Below are 26,005 nucleotides of genomic sequence, written 5' to 3' on the forward strand. Positions count from 1 at the left end.
GGAATCGCCCAGGGCTGGCCCACCATCATCTGTGTTACCCCCGCGTACCACGGCGCCAGGCGGCGATCTGGGGCCACCAGGATGATTGACAGCTGTTCCCGCCTCACCCTCTCCAGGAGGGGGGGGATAAGGTGCAGCGGTGGAAAGGCGTAAAGTAGCTTTCTTGGCCATGGCTCGTGTGCAAATGCGTCGACCCCCAAGGGCGGGTTGTCCCACCGAGCCAGGGAGAACCACAGGGCACAGTGGCTGTTGCGCCGATTGGCGAACAGGTCCACCTCTGCTCTCCCGAACTGAGTCCAGACCTGCTTCACCACCTCCGAGTGAAGCCTCCACTCGCCTGGCAGGGGTCCGCCTCTCGACATGAGGTCGGCCCCCCCGTTCTCCCGTCCCGGGATGTGCAGGGCCCTTAGAGACAACACAATCTGTGAAAACCACAGCCACAGGTTCTCTGCTGCGGTCAACAAGGCTATTGAGCGGACTCCGCCCTGCCTGTTGATGTACGCCACTGTGGTGCGGTTGTCGCTCCTTACTAGCACATGTTTGCCCTCTATCAAGGGTTTGAAGTGCTGTAGGACCAACATCACTGCTTGCAGCTCCAGGAGGTTGTTGTGCCGAGCCTCTGTCAGAGGCCAGCAACCACCTATAGCTCTCTCTAGGCATGTCCCCCCCCCCATCCTGTCACTGAAGCATCTGTGAAGACTGTGACATAGGAGGTTACCTGCCCCAGTGGAGCTCCCCTCCGCAGATTCTCTGGGGATCTCCAGAATCGGAGGTTGCTCTCGACTGAGGGGGGGATGGTCACCAGACGCCGTTTGTGTCTTTTGAGATCTAAACGAAGGCCGATAAACCACCTCTGCATGCGATGTGCATGCAGGAGTCCGAGTGGCACTACGGAGTGAGCAGCCGTCATGAGCCCCAAAGTCTGCATGATGATCAAAGCTGTCACTGTCGCCCCCTGACGCAGCCTGCAGACCGCCCGCAACAGGGACGCCTGTCTGCTTTCTGTCAGGGTGGCCCGTAGCCTGCCCGCATCGAGCATCACCCCCAGATATTCTACCTGCTGGTGAGGTATGGGGGAGCTCTTCTTCCAATTGATCGCAAAACCTAACTTGGTTAGGTGAAGGATTAACTGGGCTGTGTGAAACATTGCCCATTCCCTGGACCTGGCCATGACTATGATGTCGTCCAGATAAAAGAACACCCTCATGCCATGGTCGCGCAGCGGTTGCAGCGCCGTGGCCACACATTTGCTGAACGTGCGTGGGGATAGGGAGTAGCCGAACGGCAGTCTGTTGTACTCGTAGGCTATCCCCTGGAAGGCAAAACGCAAATACTTTCTGTGCCCTGGGGCAATTTCGACATGAAAGTAAGCGTCCTTCAGGTCGATGGTTGTAAACCAATCGCCTGGCTGCACCAGTCCCAGTAACTGTTTCATAGTCAACATTTGGAACTTTTTGCATGCAATGTGCCGGTTCAAGCCCCGAAGATCCAGAATGGGCCTGAATTCTCCTGTTTTCTTGGGAACCAGAAAGTACAGGGAATAGTGCCCCTTCTCTCTGTCTTGAGAGTGCACAACAGACACCGCCTGTTTCTGCAACAGGGCCTGAACCTCTGCTGAGAGGAAACCTATCTCCTCTTGGGATGACAGATTTGCCTCTCTTATGCCTCTGAATGGAGGAGGGACGCTGCAAAACTGGAGTGAATAACCCAGTCTCAGTGTCCTGTCCATCCACTCTGTTAACACAACTGATTTTCCATTCCCCATAACATTGTGTTAGGGGATGTGCAATCAGCTGCGGAGCTGCAGCTATGAAGCTGTGATACTCTCTGGTGGCCCACTCCGCCGTCAAACCCTCCATAAAAGGAAGTTTGACCCATGGGGGGCTGACACAGAAAGGGCCGTTTTTCAATAATGCAGTTTTCACTGTGAGAAAAAAACGACCGATTTTCCACTGACGTTCCTGAACGCACCACAGCACGCTCCCGTGAGAGCGCGCGCTCCGCCATAATGCTGTTTTCTCTCAGAGAAAAAGAGGCATTAAACGGAGCTTTTACACTCGGCGTGATGTGTTTTTTAACAACCTCACGCCCAGTGGCGTTTTTATATGTACAAAAGTGGTGGGGCACAAAAAACTTAGATGTCTATATATAAGCTTCTGCAGTGACGTGCAGTGAGGTTCATGGCTGGTGAGGCACTGGCACTGACTCTTCAGGTTTACAAATATTATATTTTGACCTAAACCAAAATATAATATTATTTTCAAAAGCTTTTTTTGTCTGATGCTTCGATTAATTTTAAACAGACAGTTCAACAAAAGGATACCCAAAAAATGTAATTTGATCATTTAAATATTGAATTGTTCTCTCTAAGTAAGATCCCATTTTCAAAAAATTGCGGTCTTACCTTGACTTGAAGATGAAGTCCATTTGCCTATCCTTCTGGACAAAAAATTCTATAACTTTTTTGTAAAAGTCCTCCTTATCATCTTGTAGTTTCAAAAGTCTATCATAAATCTAATCGATAGATTTATGATTCGAAAATGATAAAAGTAGGGTAGACATGTGGATATTATCCGGCTGAACAAAACGTGCATTTATCTAACAGGTACGTTTCCCACAGATCTTATTTCAAGCTATTTTCTAAAATCCTATAGAGAAACCTCATTGCTTTTTTGCAGCTTACTTCCTGGTTTTAGGACGCGTCACTGCAGCTCTCGTCTCCTCTTATTATACATCCATGCTCTTCACACACCACACTTTTCGCGGCACACGTACAGCCAATCAGCTCTGAATGATGTGAGATGACGTATGGTGGGGATGGCAGCTCTGTGCCCCTATGGTGTTTTTTTTTTTGCCACACACATTACATTGAAAAATACTCTGAGCATGCGCAGTGTAGTTTTTACAGTCACCGTTCACTTTGACAGTGAAAGGGTGGGGCATGATCAGGTTTTGTCCCACATGGCTCAAAACGGCACTGTAGACACTAATTAGAAGAACACAGACTAAAACAGCAATGCACAGACGAATCAGATGATTAAACATGACCTTAAAATATATTTTATATATTTTTTTATTTCTTTTTTTGCATCTCTTTCCATTTTTTGTAATCATTATGTGTAATACTTTCTGCTGACACTAGGTGGGGCTGTGCCCCACCTGCCCCTAATGACCAGTCGCCACTGCTCACGCCGCACATAATGCCGTTGTACCCGCATAGCATTCTGACAGTGCTTCCTGCGGTTTATCACACACGCGCACCTGCTGGTTGCTTCCTGTACTGGAATTACAACTGGGGTGGCGAGGGGGGAATCTGTACAGGCATTACCGTGAAGTGCGGGATTGTGGAAAGGAATGATTCTCACACTGGAATAAATGCAATCATTTTTATTTATGCACACAGTAGGATCATAAACACTGGAGGCAGGATTCATCCTCGCGTCCTGGGTGGAGAGACCCCTCTCCGCCGGGACGCTACCTCCCGCCGCCCGTCAACTCCGAGCGGGCGGCGCACCCCAACCCGCGGCCCTCTGCTGACGCGGGGCCGGGGCAGGATTTCTCCGGGATCGCCCAGCTTGGCCTCGTGGAGCCCTCTGGAATCGCCGCGCAGAGCTGGGCGGGTAAGCAGGAGAGGCAACGGACGCTATGGGAACCGAGGCCCTGCGCCTGTCTCTCCGTCTTACTGTCGGTCCGCGCTCGCCCCGCTGAGGGAGAGCCAGCGGCAGCATCCGGCTGAGCTGCTCTCTTTCCTCCTCCAACCGGCGAAAGCGCTGTGTTACCGCAGTAACGGACCCGAAGAGCCCTGCCGTGGATATGGGGGCTCCCAGGAGATCGTCCCGGTCCGACCTAGACAATGCCGTGAGTCCCAACCACACATGTCGTGACCCCACTGTGGCTAGGGACATCACACGGCCAGCTGCAGCCGCCACACCGTTCACCAGATTGTTAATCTGTCCGATGCAGCGGTCCGCATAATCGCCCGGGTCGCCCTGAGACGAGGGGGCGGAGGTTTCTGGTTGAGGGGTAATTAGTGATACCCCCAACACGCCCAGGTTATTGGCCGTCGCGGCCATCTGTGCCCCGAGGCGGAATATCCTATCTAGATATTCCAACGCCTCACGGTCACGAGGCAGCGGGGGCAGGGGCCTTCTCCCCTCCGCCCAACCAGCTGCCTGGGGAAGCAGATGGGCCGCCAGGCTCTCATCTAAGGGGGGCACACCGGGACACCCTGAGTCCGGGTGGCCCTCTAGCCTTAGCAACCCCGTCATGCCGGCAACCGAAGCTCTCGCCCTGAGAGGTTGCCGCCACGTTGCCTCCACACACTGCCATACGTCCGGCAGCAGGGGCGAGACAAAAGCCGGCTGGGCCGGCTGGACCGGGCCATAAAACCCCTGGCGGAGTCGGCTCACCGGTCTGGGTGGTAGCGGAGGAGGAAGCGCCAGGCCCACACGCTCCGCTGCCATGGCCATCACCATCGGGAAATCCTGACTGACAGATCGGCGTGGTGGCCCCACGCTGCCAGAAACGCCCGACAGTGAGAAGTCCTCCTCATCTTCTCCCTCCTCGACAAGCGGAGCAGCACGGCTGGCCGGAAGTGCGAAGACGAAAGGCACCTCTCCGTCCTCCTCGTCCATCTCCATCTCCACCACCTCCACATCGCCTCGGTCCGAATCGTCCTCAGGAACGGCATATCGTGCCTGCTGGAAGTGGTCCAGGCGATGCAGCCGTTGGAGCCGCGGAAGCGCCCGACAGGCACTGCAGGTTGGGGAATTTCCACCACCCTCCATGGCGTGGTCGGCCCCCAGACACTCAAAGCAGAACCGGTGTGGATCCGCGCCTGCGATCAGACCAGGGCAGGTGGGGCATGGCCGAGCTTCTAGCAATGGTGAGTCCATTTCGTTTTTCTTCTAAATCTTCTAAATCTTCGTTACGTTCCAACTCGTCTGAAGAGAAAAAGGATAATGGGGCGGCGGGTGTAGCCGCCTTATATACTGTGGGCCTGCGCGCGCATTCAGGTAGGCTCGCCCCGATTGGCCGGCTACGTTTACGTAATTCAGTAGGTGAAAGCACGCACAGCATGATAGAGAGTAGTACCCATAGAGTCCAGTAGAGGGCGGAGCCTGTGTGAGATATAACAGCATTCCGTAACTAATCTAACTATTTATTTTGTTGCATTTGAATCTCACTTTATATAGGATATATTTTTTAACAATTGTTGTTAGGCAAATAGAGGCTTCACATTTCTCCAACATATATTGTAGACCAGTGGTTCTATTTCGTCCCTACTGACCGCCAGAGGCGGTGCTTTAGCACTGGATATATCCATTGCGCGCATGCGCAGCTCGAGTACCAATAACAACAAAGTCACCTGTGAATAACTTTGCAGTAGAACTATTCTTTATACATCCATGGGTATAACTTCAGATAAAAATGAACACATAATGAAATATGACCCCCGGTTTGATGATTGACAGGTCACAGAACAATGGGAGCTATCTACCCTACCTAATTAATAATATATGCTGAAAAGCGTATATATTACAGCACGATTTTTGGTGGTGGTTCAAAATTTCGGGTCGCGATTTATTGACAAAGGAAAAGTGGGTCTCGAGGCCTGACCAGTTGAGAACCACTGTTGTAGACCACCAGACTATCTTGGAGATAGTGACCCTTAAATTCCAGCATCTTGACCCAAACCCTTATCACATGTTGAACTCTGCCAACTGTAGCCTTAAGTATTTCATGACCAACACTGTTTATTTTCTTACTGTCTTTATTTACTGCATGCAATTCAGTTTCTTTATAACCTTTTTAATTGTATTGTATTAATGTAAGCATATGCTGAAAATACATTTAATTTGAAATCACTACCTGGTTTTATACTATAAAAAAGGCTTCTGTTTTGGTTACAGGATAATGCTGATTATAGGAAGTGAGGACAGGAGAGGACACAGCTGATACAGATCAAGGCCTGATTAGTGAAGGCTGCAATTCACCAATAGGGTGTCCTGTTCATGTGATTGACAGATGGATATAAAGTGTTTTATAACCCATCTCTTCTGTTTGTCCCTCATGAAGAAATGAGCAGAAACATTGGTGGCCCCTCTTTGCAACTTCTTCGAAAAACAACAAACATTCTAGTAAATTCTGATTAGTTGATTGTAGAAGAACATCATTTATAGGTGTTAATCGCCTCATCCTGCACACATTTAAAGTTGCACGGCACAAAATGGACTTAAGTGTAAACTGAGTCCACTCTAGATGTTTAGATTGACAACCTATATGCCTGGAATTCCAATGGTACGCAAGTCTGTGTGACACAAACAAAAACGAAGGAAATGAGATGACACCCAGCTGTCTGCACCTTTTCAACTCCAGGCTATTTCTGAACCCTTTTACACCAAGTGGGGCTATTTTGGGGCAACTGGGGGAGGCTGGTGTGTTTTGTGTACAAGTGCAAAGTAAAGAAGGGTGATTGTGTTACACTCATTCCGAAGAATATTAGTAAATGTGATAATCTGGCATAGATTGCTTTAACCAGTTGAGCTCCGAGCCTGTTTTTCAGGCCTCAGGCTCGAAAATGACATTCCCAGAACAATTATCTTCACTTCTAAAAGGGGAAAATTAATAATATTTTTTCTCAAAGCAATGATAAACCTGTGAGTTGGATGTAGAAAAGTCAGAATCAATATAGAATTTTTTTAGTTTAAAGTAAATTCAGATTGAACATAGTAAAACATTTTAAATGATAGTGTCTGTCCAAAATAAAAACATTACTTATAGTGAAAACCACCCTTGAATGATGGGATAGTAGACTAAAAGCTTTAGGAATACAAACTATAACATATGATAAGTACCCTGTATCAAGATTGATGCAAAATAAGTGACATTTGACCTTTTTAGAGAGATTTAGAAAATAAAACCCACTTCTGGGGTCATTTGGGTGCATTTTCCATATCTCTGGCCCCCGTCGGTCGATTTTGATGATTGACACCTCTTTTGAACCGTTAGAGCCAATAGAATCGAGGGGAAGTTCCTAAAATCCATCTAAACATTACCCATTGGTGAATGAGAGATGCGTAGCCAGAATGCCCAAAACAGGAAGCTGTCATACACTAGTAGCTATCGTAGCAGCTAATATGAAATCTCCGTTATTGACATAAAAATGGAATGATGGATTATCAGTAATCATTTCAAAGTGACACAGACACATTGGATTAACCTATGTGTAACACGAGCACCAAAAGTTAATGCTGAGCACAGAATTATTTATACGAATCAGTTTCAATCAAACCTCTCTAATATAAGTGAAGAAATGTCAGTGTGTGGACCAACACATCAGAAGTCTAGGTCGCTCAGAAGAAAATGGATACTGTGCAATAAAAGTGAAAAGACACAAAGCAGACGTTGTTTGGAAAAGGTCAAGAAAGCTATAATATGTATTCTCTGTTCCCTCTTTCTTTCAGATAAACATTTTGTATACATATATATTCAGTTACCTTGTTGTTGAATTTGAGAGTATCCTGGTTCTAATTACTTGTACCTATTTATTTTATAACTATTTTGATGTAATTTAGTGTTATTACTTCTGTTTTAATTATCCCTATTTAATATAAACTAATGGTTTTATTTAATTTTAGTAGCTAAGCTATATATTCTAATTTTGGGAACCAGGACTCTGTATTTGAAATCTTATTTCAGACTCTTAAAGGAGAGGTGTCATGGCCATTTCCACTGATCATAATTCCATTGTTGAGGTATACTAAAATAGATTTATACTGTGCATTTTTCCAAACTCACATTGGTTTCTCATACAGCATCTCTGTAAAGTGTGTGTATTCAGCAGTATTCACTCTCTCCACTAAACGGCTCGTTGCAGCTCTTGCCCCCCCCTCCCTGTGAGCCCAGTGTGCTCCGATTGGTCAGCTCGGGCACTCTGTTCTGATTAGTCAACCACCAGAGATTTGTTAGTAGTAGTTGTGGTAGGAGTGTGTATCTAATCAACACAGTTAGCTTGCCAGCTAATATGCTAACCTACGTTTGCTAGTTGTTCAGTGTAATATGCCAATCTACTATGAACAACAGCTAGTCTAGGCAAGCAAGAACATGTTTACAATTGCAATCTTATACGGGTAGTCTGCTACGTTCGGTCATTCATTGTAGCTGGCATGAAAACAATGTTTTCCCTAGCATGTCTAGCTCTAGCTAGCCTTCTTGTTTAGCTATGTAGCATAAACGCTATGAACGGTAGCTCCGTAGCATACACGCCAGGAACGTCAACTATAATGTACTGACCGTACGGTAAATCACCCAGAGTATACTGTCTATGAGTATTTCGTGTGTGATTGCATACATTCTCCAGCTATGAGATACATGTAAGGCCATCTGCTAACATTGGAGTTGATATATGGAAACGCTAGCAACTTAGTTAGCATTGCTCGCACACACAAAGACACACACACTGTTGGAGGAGCAGACAGGCTTGGCGATACAGCTAGAACAAGCCAAACTCATCCTGAACACACACAAACACTCACAGCCGAAGTAAAAACAATAAGTGTGGCTTGATATTGAGAAGAAAAAGGTTTATAACGCTGTGAGCATGGGTCTGCGGAGAGCATTTTAAACAGTCGTGGTAGATACCTTGTTTGTTTTAAACATCATAAATAGACAAACAACAATGAATACTTACAGGTTGTGTACCCGAATCTCCCGCTGGTCCAAACAAAGTAGGAACAGCATCGTTCTTCAGTGCCCTACGCTGTACATATCCGGCATGAATCGCTGAAAGGTTTTGGGAAGCTTTGTTACGTGAAAGGCTGGCAGAGGGTGCGGCCATAGCTCTGGGCGTGGCTACTGGGTATCCCTACGTAGCGATACCCAGGAAGTAAACAATGGAAAATGAGAAATCTCCAACGAGGCGTTTTGGGGAGGTATTTTCTGTGTTAGAGTTTTACTTGCTACAGGGTGTATTTTGAGGGTTTTTGACTCTGCAGACCGTTTACATGCATACAAACCTTCATAACACACAAGGGGATGGGTAATAACCAGAAAAGCATGACACCTCTCCTTTAACCTGTTAAGCACCAAGCCTGTTTTTCATGTTTCAGGCTCGAAAATGACATGCCCAAAACAAATGACTACAACTTAACTTCTAAAAGGGTTATATGAATAATTTCTTTTATCAAAGCAAGGTTACATCTGTGAGTTGGATGTAGAAGTGTCAGAATCAATATGGATTTTTCTCAGTCAGAATAAATTCAGATGGAACATGGTAAAAAAAGGTAAATTCTTACCTCCACCTAAAAAAAGAACATTACTTATAGTGAAAACCACCCTTGAATGATGGGATGGTAGACTAAACGCTTTAGGAATCCAAAGTACAACATATAATAAGTACCCTGTATCGAGATTGATGCAAAACAAGTGACATTTGACCTTTTTAGCCAGGTTTAGAAAAAAAAAACACCTCTGGGGTGATTTGGGTGTAAATGGGCGTTTTTACAGTTTCTCTGGAACGCATTGGTCGATTTTGGTGATTGTAATCTCTTCCTGACCGTTAGAGCCAATAGAATCGAAGGGGGATTTCACATAGACACCAACATTAACACAAAAAGGTGGGGGCTTTGCGCATGCAGGCTTGCATCAGAGTGAAGCGATCTCTCACTCTGACATCTGGAAACGGAAAAGCAGCTTTATTGCTTATGGATTATCAGAAATCATTTCAAAGAGGATACAGACACATTGGATTAACCTATGGATTAACTGCAGCATCGTTTTTTATCGTTTTAATGCCATTGAAGACCAGTTTTGACCAGACAAAGACCAAGGTAAGCCATGTTAGCGTTTGTAGCTACCTAGCGCCAAATGTTTTGATGTACGTTTTCGTTTATAGAGTCGCGAGTTTGTATCACTGAGTGTTGAGGTGGGCACCCATCGATTCTGTGTCTCCAGACGATGCTAATAGATTGGTTGGCTGTGCATCTAGGATAAGTAATAAGGGAGTTATGAGCAGTGCTTGAATTGGAATAAAAAAGGTGCCAATACTCTAAATCAGCAACTGTTTCAAGTCAATTTATTTATACAGCCCAAAAACAAGTATTTGGCTCAAAGTCATAGTATATCCTAATTCTGGTGGGTTTGTCTCTTTACTGTATATTTTAGAAAGGCTCACTGTACTTAAACAAAATGACTCAGGGTGCATCTGAGATTAGAGGGGGTGCAGTGGTAAAGTGCTATTTTTATAAGTGGGGAGTGGACCTGACACCCTCTAGGGGGGTCCGGGGGCATGCTCCCCCGGGACGATTTTTTTTTAAATATTGAAGTTAAATGCATCAATCTGGTGCACTTTGAGAGCAAAATGAAGAGATATATGGATACCTCTCAACATCCATATGAAACAGAACTGTAAACAGATTTACTTTTTCTTTATGGATATAAAAGGAAGTAAAGCCTGACTCCTACTGGCGGCTGGTTAAATGACTCCTCGTCCCTGAGTACACTCATCTTTCAGCAGGAAAGGAGAGAGGGAATCAATGGAGCTGCCAGGGAGGACACCGGGGAATCCAGACGGTGGTTTATGGGATGCAGAACTTGGAGCAGGAGGCTCGACCAGAGAAGGCTCCCCGTCAAGACACAATTTCTAACACAGGCACAGCATTTTCTGTATTTGCAGTCGGCTCCTTGTCCGGCGACAACCGCTGTCTTTTCGGACAAATATGCCCAGCGTCCAGACGCGTCATGAGATGCCGCCGGCATCTCGGCATGTACGGCAGCTGAGTACCGGCAAGGTGCCGGTACTCAGTAAGAAGTGCCGGTACCACATGGGTAAAAATCAGAAGTGCCGGTACTGCGTACCGGTGAGTACCGGCCCAATTCAAGCACTGGGTATGAGTGAGTTTCGGTGCAGTGATAGGTTAGCATTTTTTCGCTCGTGGCTAATTCAGAGGCTGAGTGTTAGCATTGTGGTTTTTTAAAAAAAAATTTTTTTAAAAAGATCAGTTAGCTGAGTTTCTTCCCGTTACATGGATATAAAACATTCATAGTTTATTAAATATTAAGATTCCTTAGACGTTGTTTCCTGCAAATGACGCGTTTATCCGCCCGGTACCGGGGGGGCGGTGCGTAAGAGGTTAAAGGGCCCATGTCATGGCCATTTCCACTGATCATAATTACATTGTTGAGGTATACTAAAATAGATTTATACTGTGCAATTTTCCAAACTCACATTGGTTTCGCATACAGCATCTCTGTCAAGCATGTGTATTCAGCAGTATTCACTTTCTCCACTAAACGACTCGTTGGAGCTCTTGCCCCCCCCCCTCCCTGTGAGCCTAGTGTGCTCCGATTGGTCAGCTCGGCCACTCGTTCTGATTAGTCAACCACCAGAGAGGCTGCGCCCATGTCTAACAGTGCTTTTCCCGGCTGCTCTCAGCGTAACATCAGTCTTATCATGGCGTCGGCACAGCCGTATATTTTATATACATATATATTTTTAACTGTTGTTATAGAAGAGTGTGACGGCCCCAGGGCCTTTGTCTTACGATGGGGTGGAGCTGAAGAGGCTAATCAGCACGATCACGGACACCTCCGGACACTACGGCCCCAGTCTCTCTCCAAAGCGGCTGCAGGAAGACTAACTCTGCGATCCTCTCAACCACCTATCTCTGCATTTACCACAATAAATGTGCCGTGGTTTTGTAAACTCGTGTATGTCTCCTTGTCTTTGTGGCCTACGAGCCGCTCATAACAAAGAGTAAGTTATTTTTACCCGTTATAAACTACTACTGTTTGATGAGAAATCAAATCATGGTTTGCTATATATGAATTCAGGGAAGAAAGGATAGGCCTACTAAGTATTTCCATTAAACTTTATTTTTAGAAATGTACAAAATGAACATAAATATACATATATACACGGTATATCATCCATTCCTCCTCCTCGCATCTTGCCTGCGCACAGTCGGTGCGGTGCCTTTTAGCACGACGCCTCAGTAGTAGTAGAAGTGCCTTTTAGCACGTCATGGATTGTCCGCCAGGATCTGGCTGGACGAAATCAAATGCAAATCACAAAATATTAGAGAAACTTAGTTGTTTTAGATTCGTTAGTAGTAGTTGTGTAATGAACAGCTTGCCTGCTAATATGCTAACCTAGCTTTGTTTACCTTGGTAGCTAACACGATATGAACGTTAGCTTGGAGGAAAGGCAACTATAATGCAGTGTAATAAAACTACTATGAACAAAAGCTAGTGGTTCATATTAGGCTAGCAATAACGTGTTTATAATTGCAATCGTATACGGGTATTCTGCTACCATACAATGTAACTTGCATGAATACATTGTTTTGCGCTAGCATACAGCTAGCCTCGTTAGCTACATGCAGTATATGTACGGTCACAATGTACGGTAAATCACAGTACAGTATACTGTATGAGTATTCCGTGTGTGTGAATGCAGACATTCTCCTGCTATGAGATACATGTATGCAAGGCCATCTGCTGATATTAGAGTTGATATATGGAAACTCTAGCAACTTAGTTAGCACAGTTAGCACTGTGTCAATGGCTTAGCAGTCCAACACAGTTTACACATTTAAACAGTCTTGTTTGATAAATACACAAATAACAATGCAAACTTACAGGTTGTATACCCAGATCTTCCCCTGCTCCAAACGGTCCAAACAAGCTGTGCATATCCGGCCTCAAACTGGGCAATGTTTTGGAAGCTTTCGTCTGTGAAATGCCGGTTCTTCGAACCTCTGGAGGAGAAACACGCCGCTGCTGGTGTGGCCATAGCTCTTCGGGATTGGTCCATTTCGTTCCGGGTACCGCATGACATCAGGCGGTACCCGGAAGAATCAAATGGGCAGTGACGTATCTCCAACGAGGCGTTTTGGGGAGGTATTTTCTGTGTTAGAGTTTTACTCGCTACAGGGTGTACTTTGAGGGTTTTGACTCTGCACACCGTTTACATGCATAAAAACCTTCATAACACACAAGGGGACGGGTAATAACCGGAAAAGCATGACATGGGAGCTTTAACTCAAAACAATCCAAGTGTGGTACTAATGATCTCGAACACACCACGCAACCTTTAGCCTGAAAGGGCTGCAGAAGCTCATGGAATTGGTTTGGGAATTGGTAGGTCACTGGTATAAATCCCAGAAAGATCAAGTACTTCTGAGGTGTCCTTGAAGCACTGACCCCTACACTGCTCAATGGGTCCAATGCAGATTTAGGGCTGTCAGAGGGTCATCGGATCAAGTCTGAATTGGACCAAACATACAGAGTGCTGGACTGGTAGGAGAGGTGCCACATGAACACCAAACCCCCAACTCTTCCATGGCGCCGAACCATTAGCAGCCTCTTTGCTCTGACACCTCTCAACCAAATCATGTGTGTAATCTTTTAACAGATTACATAAAGGAGGTTGTACTTTGACCAAAAATGTCATCCTCCTGCCACCATCTTAACAAAGGGTCCAAACACCCTTTGTTTAGACTCTAAACAAAGGGTGTTTAGACCCTTTGTCTTACTTATTACTTCACATGATTGGAAACCCTTGTAACTACTCAAGACAAGCATGCCGGCTAATAGCCTGCTGTTAAAACGAATACTGTTGATCTGGCCTCTTGCCTGGGTAACTGATAGCCCGTTTTCACCGTCGGGTTGCATTCGCTGCCTGGCCTGGCAGGGGTTCATGTTTCGAAAGCTTGGCTGTGCAGTGGCATGTGCAATATGTCCCCCATGTTGGGACGACAGGAGGAAAGTAGAACAATAGGGCATGCTAATGTGTTCTTGGTGCAACTGGAATAGACCAAGGCCTCGGTTAACAACACATACTGTGTGTGACAGAATGCTTTATAACGGGTGGAATGATGGGTTACTGAAACTATTATGTTTTAGGATTGGATTATCAAGGAACATTAATGAAGTAATCTGAAGTCTATGGTATAAAGTCTGGTTGATCCAGAGTTTATCATCTTGAACAATCGTGGTCAAATTCACCTTCTGTGACCCTGCAAAACTTCCTATTTAAAGTGTTTACAACCGCAAACCCCTACAACTACAGGTTGATGAGAAAACAGAGAGATGCAATTTTTTCGAATAATTATTCATCTTCAAGACAACTTAAGTAAATATTACACTGTTCATATGCACTGCCCAGTAATGTTGATGTTGGGTTGCAAAAGCCTGACTTGTCCTATGGCCTGGCTCGGGGACTTGTCTTTGAGGGCCTCGTACAGCGGGCGCATGGTGTGGGCAGCCCGGTGGATGAACCGGTGATAAAACGATCTCCATCCACTTCCTCGGACATCTCATCAGCAAAGATGGAGCTGCCCCCTCCCGTCGAAAGTGGAGGCCGTGTCCGCCTTTCCCCGACCGCCCACAGCTCGGGCGCCCGGGAGTTCCTTGGGATGGTGACGTTTTATCACCGGTTCATCCACCGGGCTGCCCACACCATGGACAACCCGAACTGACACTTCGCCGGGTAGATAATCAGGAAAATGATCGTATTGGACGTACACACGGAGCCGTTTGGCCCCCCAGAGCGTTCCGTCCGTGTAAACAGCACCTGTATCCCACTCCTCAGGCTTAAGGCCGGTACTAGTGTAAGAGCACTGAATATAACACAGATTCCTAGCTGTCAAGTTGCATTGTGGGTAATGTAGGCACCAGGTTTTAATAAAGAATATTATTATATGGATTCAATAAAACAAGCAATATCTGGATTTGCAGTATTTCAGGTTTTTATTTTATAGTGCGATTTTGATCCTTTGTATAAAAAAACTGTTTAAAGTATATGAACAATGCTAGATGGGTGGAGAAGTTTTATCATGATTTCACAGTTAATAAATGTAAATCTCTTGGGTGCACCATTTCAAGATGAAAAAAGCTTATTGCGTCAAAAGAGGTAAGATCAAATAAAACGCCAGAGGAAATATATAGCAGTGAGGCAGGAGCACGGTTCACATGAGGTGTAAGAGTGTTTGTCATTGGCTGTCCCCAACGGGCCAGCGCTAATCCTGCTGCCGTTTTATGATCTACCAAGTGCGTCAAACTGTTTCCATTCCAAACGAATCATCCAGCTACCTTTCCTCTGAACTCTTACTCCACACATCCAGAAATCCTTGGTCCAAAGCCAGAAACCCAAGGCCTCCATCCAAGGCAGGGTGTTACTGAGAGAGAGTCAAACATATTCAGGTTCACCTGTCAGTATCTCTGGAGAAGAAGCAGTTGGATGTGATCCAACAACGAATGTTCTTTCAAAGGGAATAAAATGAACCGTCAGGGTCTGGATGCTCTCATTGGGTAAACCCTACCCTGATCTGGGATCAAGTTGAGTCAGCTTTATTACTGATTAAATGAAATATGCCAAATGTTCCTGACATGTGTTGCTGCAAACCAAAGAGAGACACAAAAAGCTTCAAGTGCTCAAGGAAGAATCAATCTAATTGATTTATTTGTGTGTTGGAAGAGAAACGTCTTTTAGATACTCAGTTCAAATGTTTGTATATGTATTATTTGCATGATTCTGTCCGCAGGTGGGGGCACATTCCCACCTAGTGTCAGCAGAAAGTAATGCAAATAATAATTCCAAAAATATGCAAAAACAATATACGTTAAAATATATTTTGAGATCATGTTTAGTCATCTGATTCGTCTCTACATTGCTGGCTGCGTTCTTTCAATTAGTGTCCACAGTGTGCCTATTGAGCCGTGTTGAGCGATGTGGGGCAAGCCCCTCTCTCTGCTGTCAAAATGAATGGGTGCTGTTAAAACTACACTGCGCATGCACACAGTATTTTTCTATTCAATGTGTGCGGCAAAAGAATAATCACCATAGGGGCACTGTGCTGGCATACCCACCAAACGTCATCTCATAATTCAGAGAGCTGATTGGCTGTAAGTATGTGTGACGCGAAAAGTGTAGTTGTGAAGAGGAGACGAGAGAGAGCAGCGTATAGCGATTAAAATCAGTAAAACGGAAAGAAAATGAATGAAGTTGACCATCTACTTCAGCTTTGTTAAGTTCATTTTATGTCATATCTTTTGTTGATCTTCTGTGTTTTGCCAATAGGCTATTGCTCTGCGGGATCGATTGATATTGTGACCTCGGTGATGAGTGTCTGTGTTTTCCTTATATCCCCCCCTCTCTCTATCGGAACCATGGATAGCCTAGCTATTTGTTTACGTGTTTAAAAAAGCATCAGAAGCTTATATATACACATCTAAGTTGTTCGTGCCCCACCACTTTTGTACATATAAAAACGTCACTTTAATACTTAAAATGCGAGGTAAGTGAGAAATATTATAATGTTGAATAATAATTTCACTCAGATTGTCGTTGCAGTGCTTGAATTATAAGTATTTTGTCTGAAATACATTGCAAATTAATTACAGTTTTTCTCGATTGCTAACACATCTTTTTTTTTAATTGCTCAGTTTCTCAGAACACTAAACACAATTCACAAAACCACACACCCAAAGTGCAAAACACCTCATTTCTCCTGCTTATTGAAGAACTGCACTCAAAATTACATAAACACTTACCAAATGCAAACTTTTGCACCACATACAGTATAACACACTTCATTCAAAATACTAGATTGTTTGACCACCCAACTACACACTGCTGAGCATAATCTAAAGCACTTTCATCTTTTATGGGCTATGCTCTGTTCATAGAGGTTTCTGCAGAGAAAGATTGCTTGAGTATACAGAAATACAGTAAATGAAGAAATACAAATCAGTTGTTGAAAAAAATCATATTTTATTCAAAAATAACATTGTGCAACATGCATCTCAGCACATAGTTACAGTTGTTTCTGTAACGCAAAACAAAAATGATGCTTCTGTCAAATACAGTAGATAGAAATAAAAACTTAGAGAGTAAAAAAATATTAGGCTGAACCTTCTGTCCAGCCTCTCTCATCGTCAAACCATGGTTGATAACATGGTCAATCAAAGTGGATTTCATTAGAGAGTATTCTTCTTTATCCACGTCCTCTCACTCCAGCTCTACCTCTACCTCTCATTCTTCCTCCTCTCACTCTCACCCCACCTCTTCCTCCTCCTCTCACTCTCAGCCCAGCTCTTCCTCTTCCTCTTCCTCTTCCTCTTCCTCTTCCTCTTGCTCTTGCTCTTGCTCTTGTTGTTTCTGTAAGAAAGTACTCACCTGTGGTCTTTTTATAGTGCTAACATCCTGATTGATGAGCCAACAATTATGCAATCAGGTGTTTGGTCAGGTGGAACGTGTTTCTTGATTAATGGTCCATGTGTGAGGCATTTTGAATATCAGTGTTTTAAACCTGCTAACACGTGACTTTATGTCAGATTCCTGTGTCTTACGTGGAGAAACATGTGCATTGGTTTGCAAAAAGTGCCATGTTGATTTGCAAATTGTGTGAAAAGCTGAAAACGTGTTTAGAGTTTGGGAGATTTGAGCCGATGTTTTGCTCTTTGAGTGTCAGTTAAAATAATTGTGCTTTATGTATAATCTTTGTGTGTTGGCAATCGAGAAAAACTGTAACATGACAAACCCATTAATTCAAAAACAAAACCCTAACAATGGTGACCTCTAGTGGCTTAAAAGATGAAGTGCAGCAGTCTGCATTCAACTACAAAATGTGCATTATTAGTTCATTCATGTAGTAGACTTCAGTCAGAATGTATCAATGTATGGGCCCATGTGGATCAGTTGGTAGAGTTGTTGGTCCATGAACTGGGGCTCGGTCCCCATGACCTGGGTTTGAATCCGACCTGGGACTATTTGCCGCGTGACATCCCCTCTTTTTCCCGCTTTCAACACTGGCACTTTAATAAAAGCACTGGTTGCCCAAATAAATCTTTTACTAACAAAACAATATGTACTAATGTCTCCCAATAACAGATAATATTTCAAAAAATGATAAATAGGAAACTAATGTTTATAAGATTACACTTTACAAATGTTGATTCTGACATTAATAGGTGTGATCCTTTCAGAATGTTACTAAAAAAGAGGCTGGATTTCAAAAAAGTTGTTTAATATTTTAGTCAAATTCAAATAGACGGTCAAGATAAGTTGATATAATTCATGTGTTTCGGTCAGTCAATGAGTTCCCATAATTTTCACATCAGGGCCCTGTAAAAGAAGCCGGTTTTGTTAATTGATCCTAAATGAATGAGGTTTTTAAGATTTGGGTCATTGGTGTTCGGGAATTTTACTCTTACAACCCCTGAGTTCATTTCATGATTTCATACTAGATTGATTGCTTGAGAAAACCCACTCTTACCAGTCTTACGTCTTCCTGGATCACTCACTGTTTCAATCTTTAAGGAGATGGAATTTACTTTTGGATCTGTTATCTCTCTGCTGATAACAACACTGGTACTGTCAGTGAACACAGTAGGATTGGACGACCCTGAAAATATGAACAACAATCGTGCTTCTGAAACGTTTTAACAAAGAATAAGGGCTGGGGAGTTTCTGCCTATGGGCAGTCTGGCGAATGCTTGCATGATAAGGTAGTACCCATAGAGTCCAGTAGAGGGCTCCGCCTGTGCTTATATAACAAGGGTTACCATACGTAACCCCTCGTTGTCAAACTGGAATAAAGAATCAAAGTTGTGAAGTGTATATTTTTGTTTTTGTTGCCGTCTTGTCAACAGAGACCAAAAGCGTGCTGCTTCTTGTGTCTTCTCAAGGTCATACAAAGTGCATAAAATAAATTCATATAAAAAACGCTGATGCTGACACATTGATGGATCATTAAATATAATCCAATAATATGATATGTTATATTCTTAAATGGTCAATTGTGGAGATCAAGTATTATTACTAAGATGCTTACATATTTTAAGATGCTAAATGTATATTATATATATTATTTTTACATTGCTTCAGTAAAAGGTTTTCATGGAGGATTTGTTAGGTCATTTCTTTCTGTATCTTTTTTAAACTACAGTCTAGCTTACTACTAGGTTTACTTAAAGGTAGAGTAGGTAAGTTTGAGAAACCGGCTCGAGATACACTTTTTGTTATATTCCATGGAATGCTCTTAACACCCCGATAGCAATGAATATCTTAAGTGCTTTGACAAAAAATCCATATAAAAATGTCATCTGTGGAAGCCGTAGTACTGTAAAAAGTACGACCAATCATTTTAGCCGGCCCGGCTAAAATAACTGGATGGCCTACCTGCCTGTCAGCTTTCCATCGTGTTTGTTGGAGGAGGGGCTCAATAAGGAAGTGGCAGATTTTCTCCGGTTGTGTATTTTCAAATTCTAGCAATCTCGAGCCGGTTTCTCAAACTTACCTACCCTACCTTTAAGTAAAAGTTAGGTGAATATTTCTTAGATTGTTAGTTTTTAAACTTATTCACAAGTTTGACTAAAATGCTCATTGCATGTTTGAATGAAATCAAACATCAAATTGTGTTAAAGACAATGCACATTTTACTAACATGACAAACAAATGATAACAACAAACAAATCCTTAACAATTGTGACCTCTAGTGGCTCATAATAGATATTACTAGTCCATTTATTCAGGAATATCCAGTCAGAATGTATCTATCTATCTTTAATTTATTTTCTCCTAATGACGGATGACAGATATTGGTGCAAGCTTTTTATCAGGTTTAATATACACACACATTTAAATATCCCCAGCATCCCCAGTGTGAATGACAGCTATTGGCTCCTCATCAGGAAGCTATTGCAAATAGTGATTTTACCTTAAAGGTGGGGTAGGTAATTTTGGAGAAACCAGCTCGAGTGCGCTAAAATTTGAAAATACGCAACCGGAAAAAATCTACCACTTCCTTACAGAGCCTCTCCTCCAACACACACGAATGCGCACATGACCAATGATGGCACGAGATAAGTTTGTACACAGATGGAAGGCTGACAGGCAGGTAGGCCATCCAGTTATTTTAGCCGGGCCGGCTAAAATGATTGGTCGTGCTTTTTACAGCGCCACGGCTTCCACAGATGTATTTATTGTCAAAGCATTTAATATATTCATTGCGATCGGGATGTTAAGAGCATTCCATGGAATATAACAAGTGTTTCTGAAGTGAATTACCTACCCCACCTTTAAGGGTCACCAATTATGCCGTATTCACTTTTTCATGTCTATTATACATAAATACAATCCGATTTTGGCCACTTTATGATGCCATAATTAGTTTTTTGGGTCGTGCATCCACTGGCCAATAATCAACCATGGTAACAACCGCCCACCTTATCACATGAATCTCCTCCTAAAGCAAAATAAATGGCTGATTATGATGGGTGTATGGCATGCTACAATGCATGATCTCTTAGGGATTTTGAACCAAACACTTCAGAGACATAAGTAAGTAAGTAAGTAAGTAAAACTTTATTTATATAGCACCCTTCTCAACACGAATGTACAAAGTGCTTTATAGTACAGTACACAATTCACAGTACAACTAAAATGTATAATAAAAGGCATAAAGAGGCATGTTTTGTATATATCTAAGGATCTATAAAATATTGTTGAAAAAGAGTATAATAGGGGACATTTAAAATACCAAAACCTTTTCCAATTGTAAGCTAAAACCCCTAAAATGCAAACACTATTGGGTGTCATCCTTACTACTATGCGTAAAGGATGTATTTCAAATATGTACTTTTCATCAGAAAAAATAACAGTTAATAATGAAATATACAAGACAAGATAACATCATATCACCCATGTCTTGTTCACCTTAACTGTTAATACATTGTTTCCACTTCTGCTAATCACCATTTGATTTCGTTGAGATTCGGATAATTCTCAAGAATATCAGGCTGTTTGAGAACTTCAAGAAAAAGAGAGCAGGACTTTTCACCTTTGCTAATCACTTGGTCGATGAGCTCTATGGCGAATTCCTCTCGCTGTGAGAGATCTTTCAAATTCCCATATTGTCTAAGTGAGAGGATGTTCTTTTGTTGCACATTCTGCAAAATGAAGGATGGACCCGCACTCAGGCAGACAATGAGTCTCACCTTGTTCGAAATGATCATTTTGGCAGCCGGGCCCTGGAACAGACAGCAGAATTGATCATCAATATTTAACAAAAGTTTAACTTGTTATATGGGTCATTTGCTTTTGGGAATTTGTTCTAGTCTAAGACGTCATTTTTATGTTTCAGCATGCAGTTTGTAGGTGTGCACTTTGAGCTTGCCTCTCTTCTTAATGTCTGCCTGAGTGTGAATGTGTTTCTCTGTCATGTTGCTAACAACCTGTCCGGTAGATATTCCCCTATATTTGTAACCCTCCACTGAACAGCTGGATAGTGGATATCGGATTTTAACAGACAGGACAATGGTTTTGTCCACTTGAACTCCCAACTTTGTGATGTAAGCTCTACCTGATATGATTTTATTTAGGATATAAAAACATATTTTTTATGACTGACACTTTTGACCAAAAACTTTTCACATGCTGTACATCTGGAGCCTCAAAATGGTCGGATAAAGATGTAAATAGAGCCGCCCGACAATTAGCACACAAATTGGAAGCAGTGGCTGTACATTTTGACAATTATCTTCATAAAAATACATGTTTGCATTGTAAACATTTATGCAGTTTATGAATTTCGAACAGCTTATATTGTCTGAAATTGCACACTGCGGCTGTGTCCTCATCAGAAGTGACGATTGACGCTGTTAGCTAGCTGTCTAGACATGTTTGTTATTATCATTTGTTTGTCATGTTAGTAAAATGTGCATTGTATTTAACACAATTTGATGTTTGATTCGATATAACATGCAATGAGCATTTTAGTCAAACTTGTGAATAATGTTTTTTAAAAGAGCTAGTTTGGCGATGTTCACCCTTGAGTTTGTCCCATTCTTGGTAATGACAAAAACTCCCCAAAAAACAAAACAAACTATTTTATAGTGTAATGGTTTCTACAATTGTGTGTATGTGCTGTACCTGATGGGATGGCAGTGTCTCGTCTACTGATGGGGTGGCAGTGTCTCGTCTACCTGATAAGAAAGCAGAGTTAGGATTTACTAAAATGTCCAGATAGAACATTTATACAGAACAAATATGTAACGCAAGTTGTTTAAATCTTACCTGTATTCACTGATTTCACAGACACTGATAAGTTTAGAACATCACTATTGACACCAGATATTTTGTCAGCACAGATTACACTGCCATTAAGAGCAGTGTAATCTCTTTGGGGAACTGGTCCAACAGCAGTTCCTGAAATAAGAAAAAAACATGAATCATTTCAAATGACTACAAGGAGTCTAACGGGTTATGTAATAAAATACTGATGCATTTATATGACTTACAAAAGCAAACAAGACTATAGGCAAAGAGATTGTTTGTAATTCTGAATGCCTGTCCCAAGATTTCCCACAAAATCAGACAAAATGATTTATGGCATAGATGGAAGCAGGAAGAGGTGTCATGAAGAGAATAGTTATTTGACATTAAATTATGTGGTTATGGCTGATACTGGATGTAGGATCCATGTATGTGTATTGTTGGCATGTCAATTTATTTTGTTTATATTCATCTTGCCAGATGCTCACAGAGAACTCATTCATCAACTCACCACAACATTGGTATTGTACAGATCTTCAATAAACAGCAAACTAAACTGCATCCAACGACCAGAAAATGAATCTGTTATGTGTCTGTGTATGATCACTTTAAACCTCACCTGTGAAATAATGGCAACCAGGATGTAGGACATTGAAACATCCAAATTGCCATTAAACTGGAGTAGCATCAAGATAAATAGAATTTGAAAGAATCCAAAAATAATCCTGAATTGTATATTGACCTGGTTTGTCGTCACTACGTGAATAAACATAAGTGGCTAAATCAAAGTTCAGTTTGTTTCACCATCATCATATAACAGTTATTGACCTTATGTAGCTTTACAGTATATAGAGATACTTTGTGTGTTATTATTTTTTTTTTAAATGTTATTTTGTGTGAAATCTTGTGTAAATAAAGGGACAGTGATAGAGCTGGGTTCTATTTCTTTGTAAATAAATTGCAAGATATTGTTTTGTATGAATTTGCATAGGGGGCTACCGATATTGTCCACAACGGTTGCCAAAATAAACTACTTGAATGTCCTTGAAGTTGCGTAAAATGTTGCTATCTCTTATTTAATGTGTTTAGAATAAGGCCCAAACCAAAATTGATTTGTAACTGATTGATTCTGAAGTATGCAGTGGCGAGCCGTCAGGGCCCTCTAGGCCCTCTGTGAGGGCCTAAGATATTCCAAAAAATAATATTTAAAAACATTAAAAAAAAATATATTTTTTTAATATTATTTTTGTTATATTTTTCATTAGTTTTACCGAAAAAAAACTTGATTTAATAAAATAACATTTCCAAATAAATAAATCCTTCGAATCTGCCTGTTCAGTCTCTGTTTGAATGTGGGTTACATGAAAGAAGCTCGTCTGGCCCTCTCTGCGATTCACAGAGGGTTACTATAGTAACTGAACGAGAGAGTAATGTCAAATGACAGTACAATTGACCAATCATATCTTCCCTCTAAATGGGTAGGTTTTATTATCGCGGACTAGATGACAAGTTCCGCCTGCTGTGAAACTTTTCTTGTTTCCATAGCAACAACAACTTCCTGTCAACAGCGTGAACTCGCCTTCAAAATAAAAGCATGCCAAATTACACTTAAGACATACAACTGCAACGAAAGTAAGAAACACAATGCAATATCATTTTCAATGTCAAAGAACACAAATGGGGTTCACAGGTGTTGTTTTGTGTGGTAGAGGGTCGCTGTCATTGATGCGTTTTGCACCCTGGGCCGTTGTTTTGATATTCCGCTGAAGTATACGCTGTGACGTAATAACTCTTTTTTTTTTCTTTTTTTCGAGGGAAGGGGTGGGGGTCAGAGGGCCTAGGTATAAAGCTCACGGCTCGCCACTGGAAGTATGCAAATGCAATTTTTCAAATTATGTGATTTCATCCTGTATTGGAAATATATAAGCTTACCAGTTGTCCAACTCCGTGGATCCATCTCCGTTTTAATCTCCACGTTGAGGGTTTCTGATTTTACATCTGTTATCTCTCTCATGGTAACAACACTGCAACTGTCAGCGTGCGCAGTTGGTGCAGCTGACTCTGTAAATGTTAATAAAAAGCATATGTCAGCTGCATGTTGAAGTTGTAAGTCATATAGTTATGAGGTTATAGTACACAGGTATTTTAGAGGCCTTACTTTGAGGTGCAGGGTTGAAAAGCTGCTTCAGTTGCTGGTAGTGCGCTTGATTCTCCTCCAGGATGTCTAAGAAGGATTGACAGGTATCGTCTCCCTTTTTAATTATTGTACTCAAAAGCACTTCCATCTTTTCTAATGCATTGCTTCGCTCTTGTACCTCCCGAAACTCGTTCATGAGTAAAATATTCCCACACTTGGTGAGGATAAAATCAGGGTCCTCTGAAAGCCACGTACAGAGTCTTGCCTTCACGGACTCCAGTTTTTTCATGATCTGCAACGAGAGACATTATATTCGGGGTTATGGCAGTTTCACTAATACTTAAAGTATCAAACAAGAGCAAAGCATTAGCCAAATGATGTGATATAATTGCCTGTGGTGTGTGGTGTTCATAATTTTCTATAAACAACATTCAAAAGACAATATGTAAAAATGATTTTAAAATGTTTTCATTTTGAGACCATGGCCATTTTGTTTTACATTTGTGGTGACACACAAATGCAATCAGGAAGTGTTGATCAAAAAAATTGGGGTCAATATATTAATACAACACAAATAATCTTCACTGAAAATGACTGAAAAATGTATCATACCACAAATTGAAAAAGCTTTTGGTTTCACACAATAACAATACTAACAATACCATTTTATAATTACACAATTACAACGCAAATGTTGTGTGCCTGGGAAAATTCTAACTTTACAAAAAAGATGTAATGTCCAAAAAATGTATGTATGTATTTATTTTAGTGTTACAAATTGGTAGATTATAGGGTAAATGTGGATTTGTTGTTCCCCTCCTGTTCATAAAAAACAATAACCGAAAGTAAACTTTTCTTTGTTGTTACACAATACTATAGCGTAACTGTACTTTACCAAAACTTTACTGAACAAATAGCGCACACAATTTACCTTTATTAGCGTGGATTATCGCGCAAAACCAGCAGGAATCAAAATAATTCTAAAGAAAAGTTTTCCACGTAGAAACAAAAAGTCTTGTTTTCCCTCTGTCCGGATTACGCACACTGGCATCAGAGAAAGCACTTCCTCATTCTCTCAGAGTTTGGGCAAACAGCCCATAATGCGCAGTGCACACTGTAAGAAGGTGTCATGCTGCTCTGACGTGGACATGTGCTAAAGTAGCTTATCAATTATGGTATTTATTAGAAAGAATTATACGGTGAGGAAATGACGGCTCAATAACCACATACAAAAATCTTCCTATATTAATACAAAACATATTCCTCCAAACATATAATAGTAGGACAGAAGACCATTATTGTATGAAGTGATTCTAGTAGCACTACACATGAAGTTATTGAATATAATAATAACAATTCTCCAAGATTATTCGAAAGCATACCTTTACCAAACTAGCAAGAGACCATTTCTTGTGAGGTTATGTTGGGTCAGGTGCCCTAAACTGTAAGAATGTGCAGTTATTTAATATTGTTTGCAATAAAACTTCACCATAATTATCCAGGAGCATATTCCTTCAAAATAAATGTTGTAGTATAAAAAACATATTGCCATTATTTGTGTGATGTGATTTGGTAGCACTCCACCGCATGACAGAAAATGATGTTATATTTTTGAGACCTTGCTACGGTGGTAACGGGACACTGTTTGTGTAAAGTTTATAATCCAATATGTTTTCAACTTTATCAAAGTCTTATAGTTTCTGAATGATCTCCATTGCAGGTCTTAAGGTTGTTAAATGTGTCATAAAAAAAATAAGCTAAATAATGCGGATCTCAAACATACATTAACTCATATCTGGCTATTGCGATAT

The 26,005-nt window shown here is 42.0% G+C and overlaps 1 protein-coding gene across 2 annotated transcripts; it reads right to left on the minus strand.

The window, feature by feature from the left end:
- Positions 1-20,435: 20,435 nt before the first annotated feature.
- Positions 20,436-25,262, minus strand: LOC117485976. Of its 2 annotated transcripts, XM_034134686.1 has the most exons (7): positions 25,126-25,262; positions 24,373-24,486; positions 24,216-24,281; positions 23,990-24,118; positions 22,079-22,210; positions 21,935-21,987; positions 20,436-21,033 (listed from the first exon to the last, which is right to left on the minus strand). In XM_034134686.1, the coding sequence occupies exons 4-7, from the start codon at positions 24,069-24,071 to the stop codon at positions 20,755-20,757; spliced, it is 546 nt and encodes a 181-aa protein (XP_033990577.1). In that variant the 5' UTR covers positions 24,072-24,118; positions 24,216-24,281; positions 24,373-24,486; positions 25,126-25,262; the 3' UTR covers positions 20,436-20,754. The 2 variants fall into 2 exon arrangements, with proteins under 2 accessions (XP_033990577.1, XP_033990576.1); XM_034134685.1 differs by having other exon boundaries at positions 24,216-24,486.
- Positions 25,263-26,005: the final 743 nt, after the last annotated feature.

This window comes from Trematomus bernacchii, unplaced genomic scaffold (genome assembly GCF_902827165.1).
Source record: "Trematomus bernacchii unplaced genomic scaffold, fTreBer1.1, whole genome shotgun sequence".
Taxonomy (NCBI): Eukaryota; Metazoa; Chordata; class Actinopteri; order Perciformes; family Nototheniidae; genus Trematomus; species Trematomus bernacchii.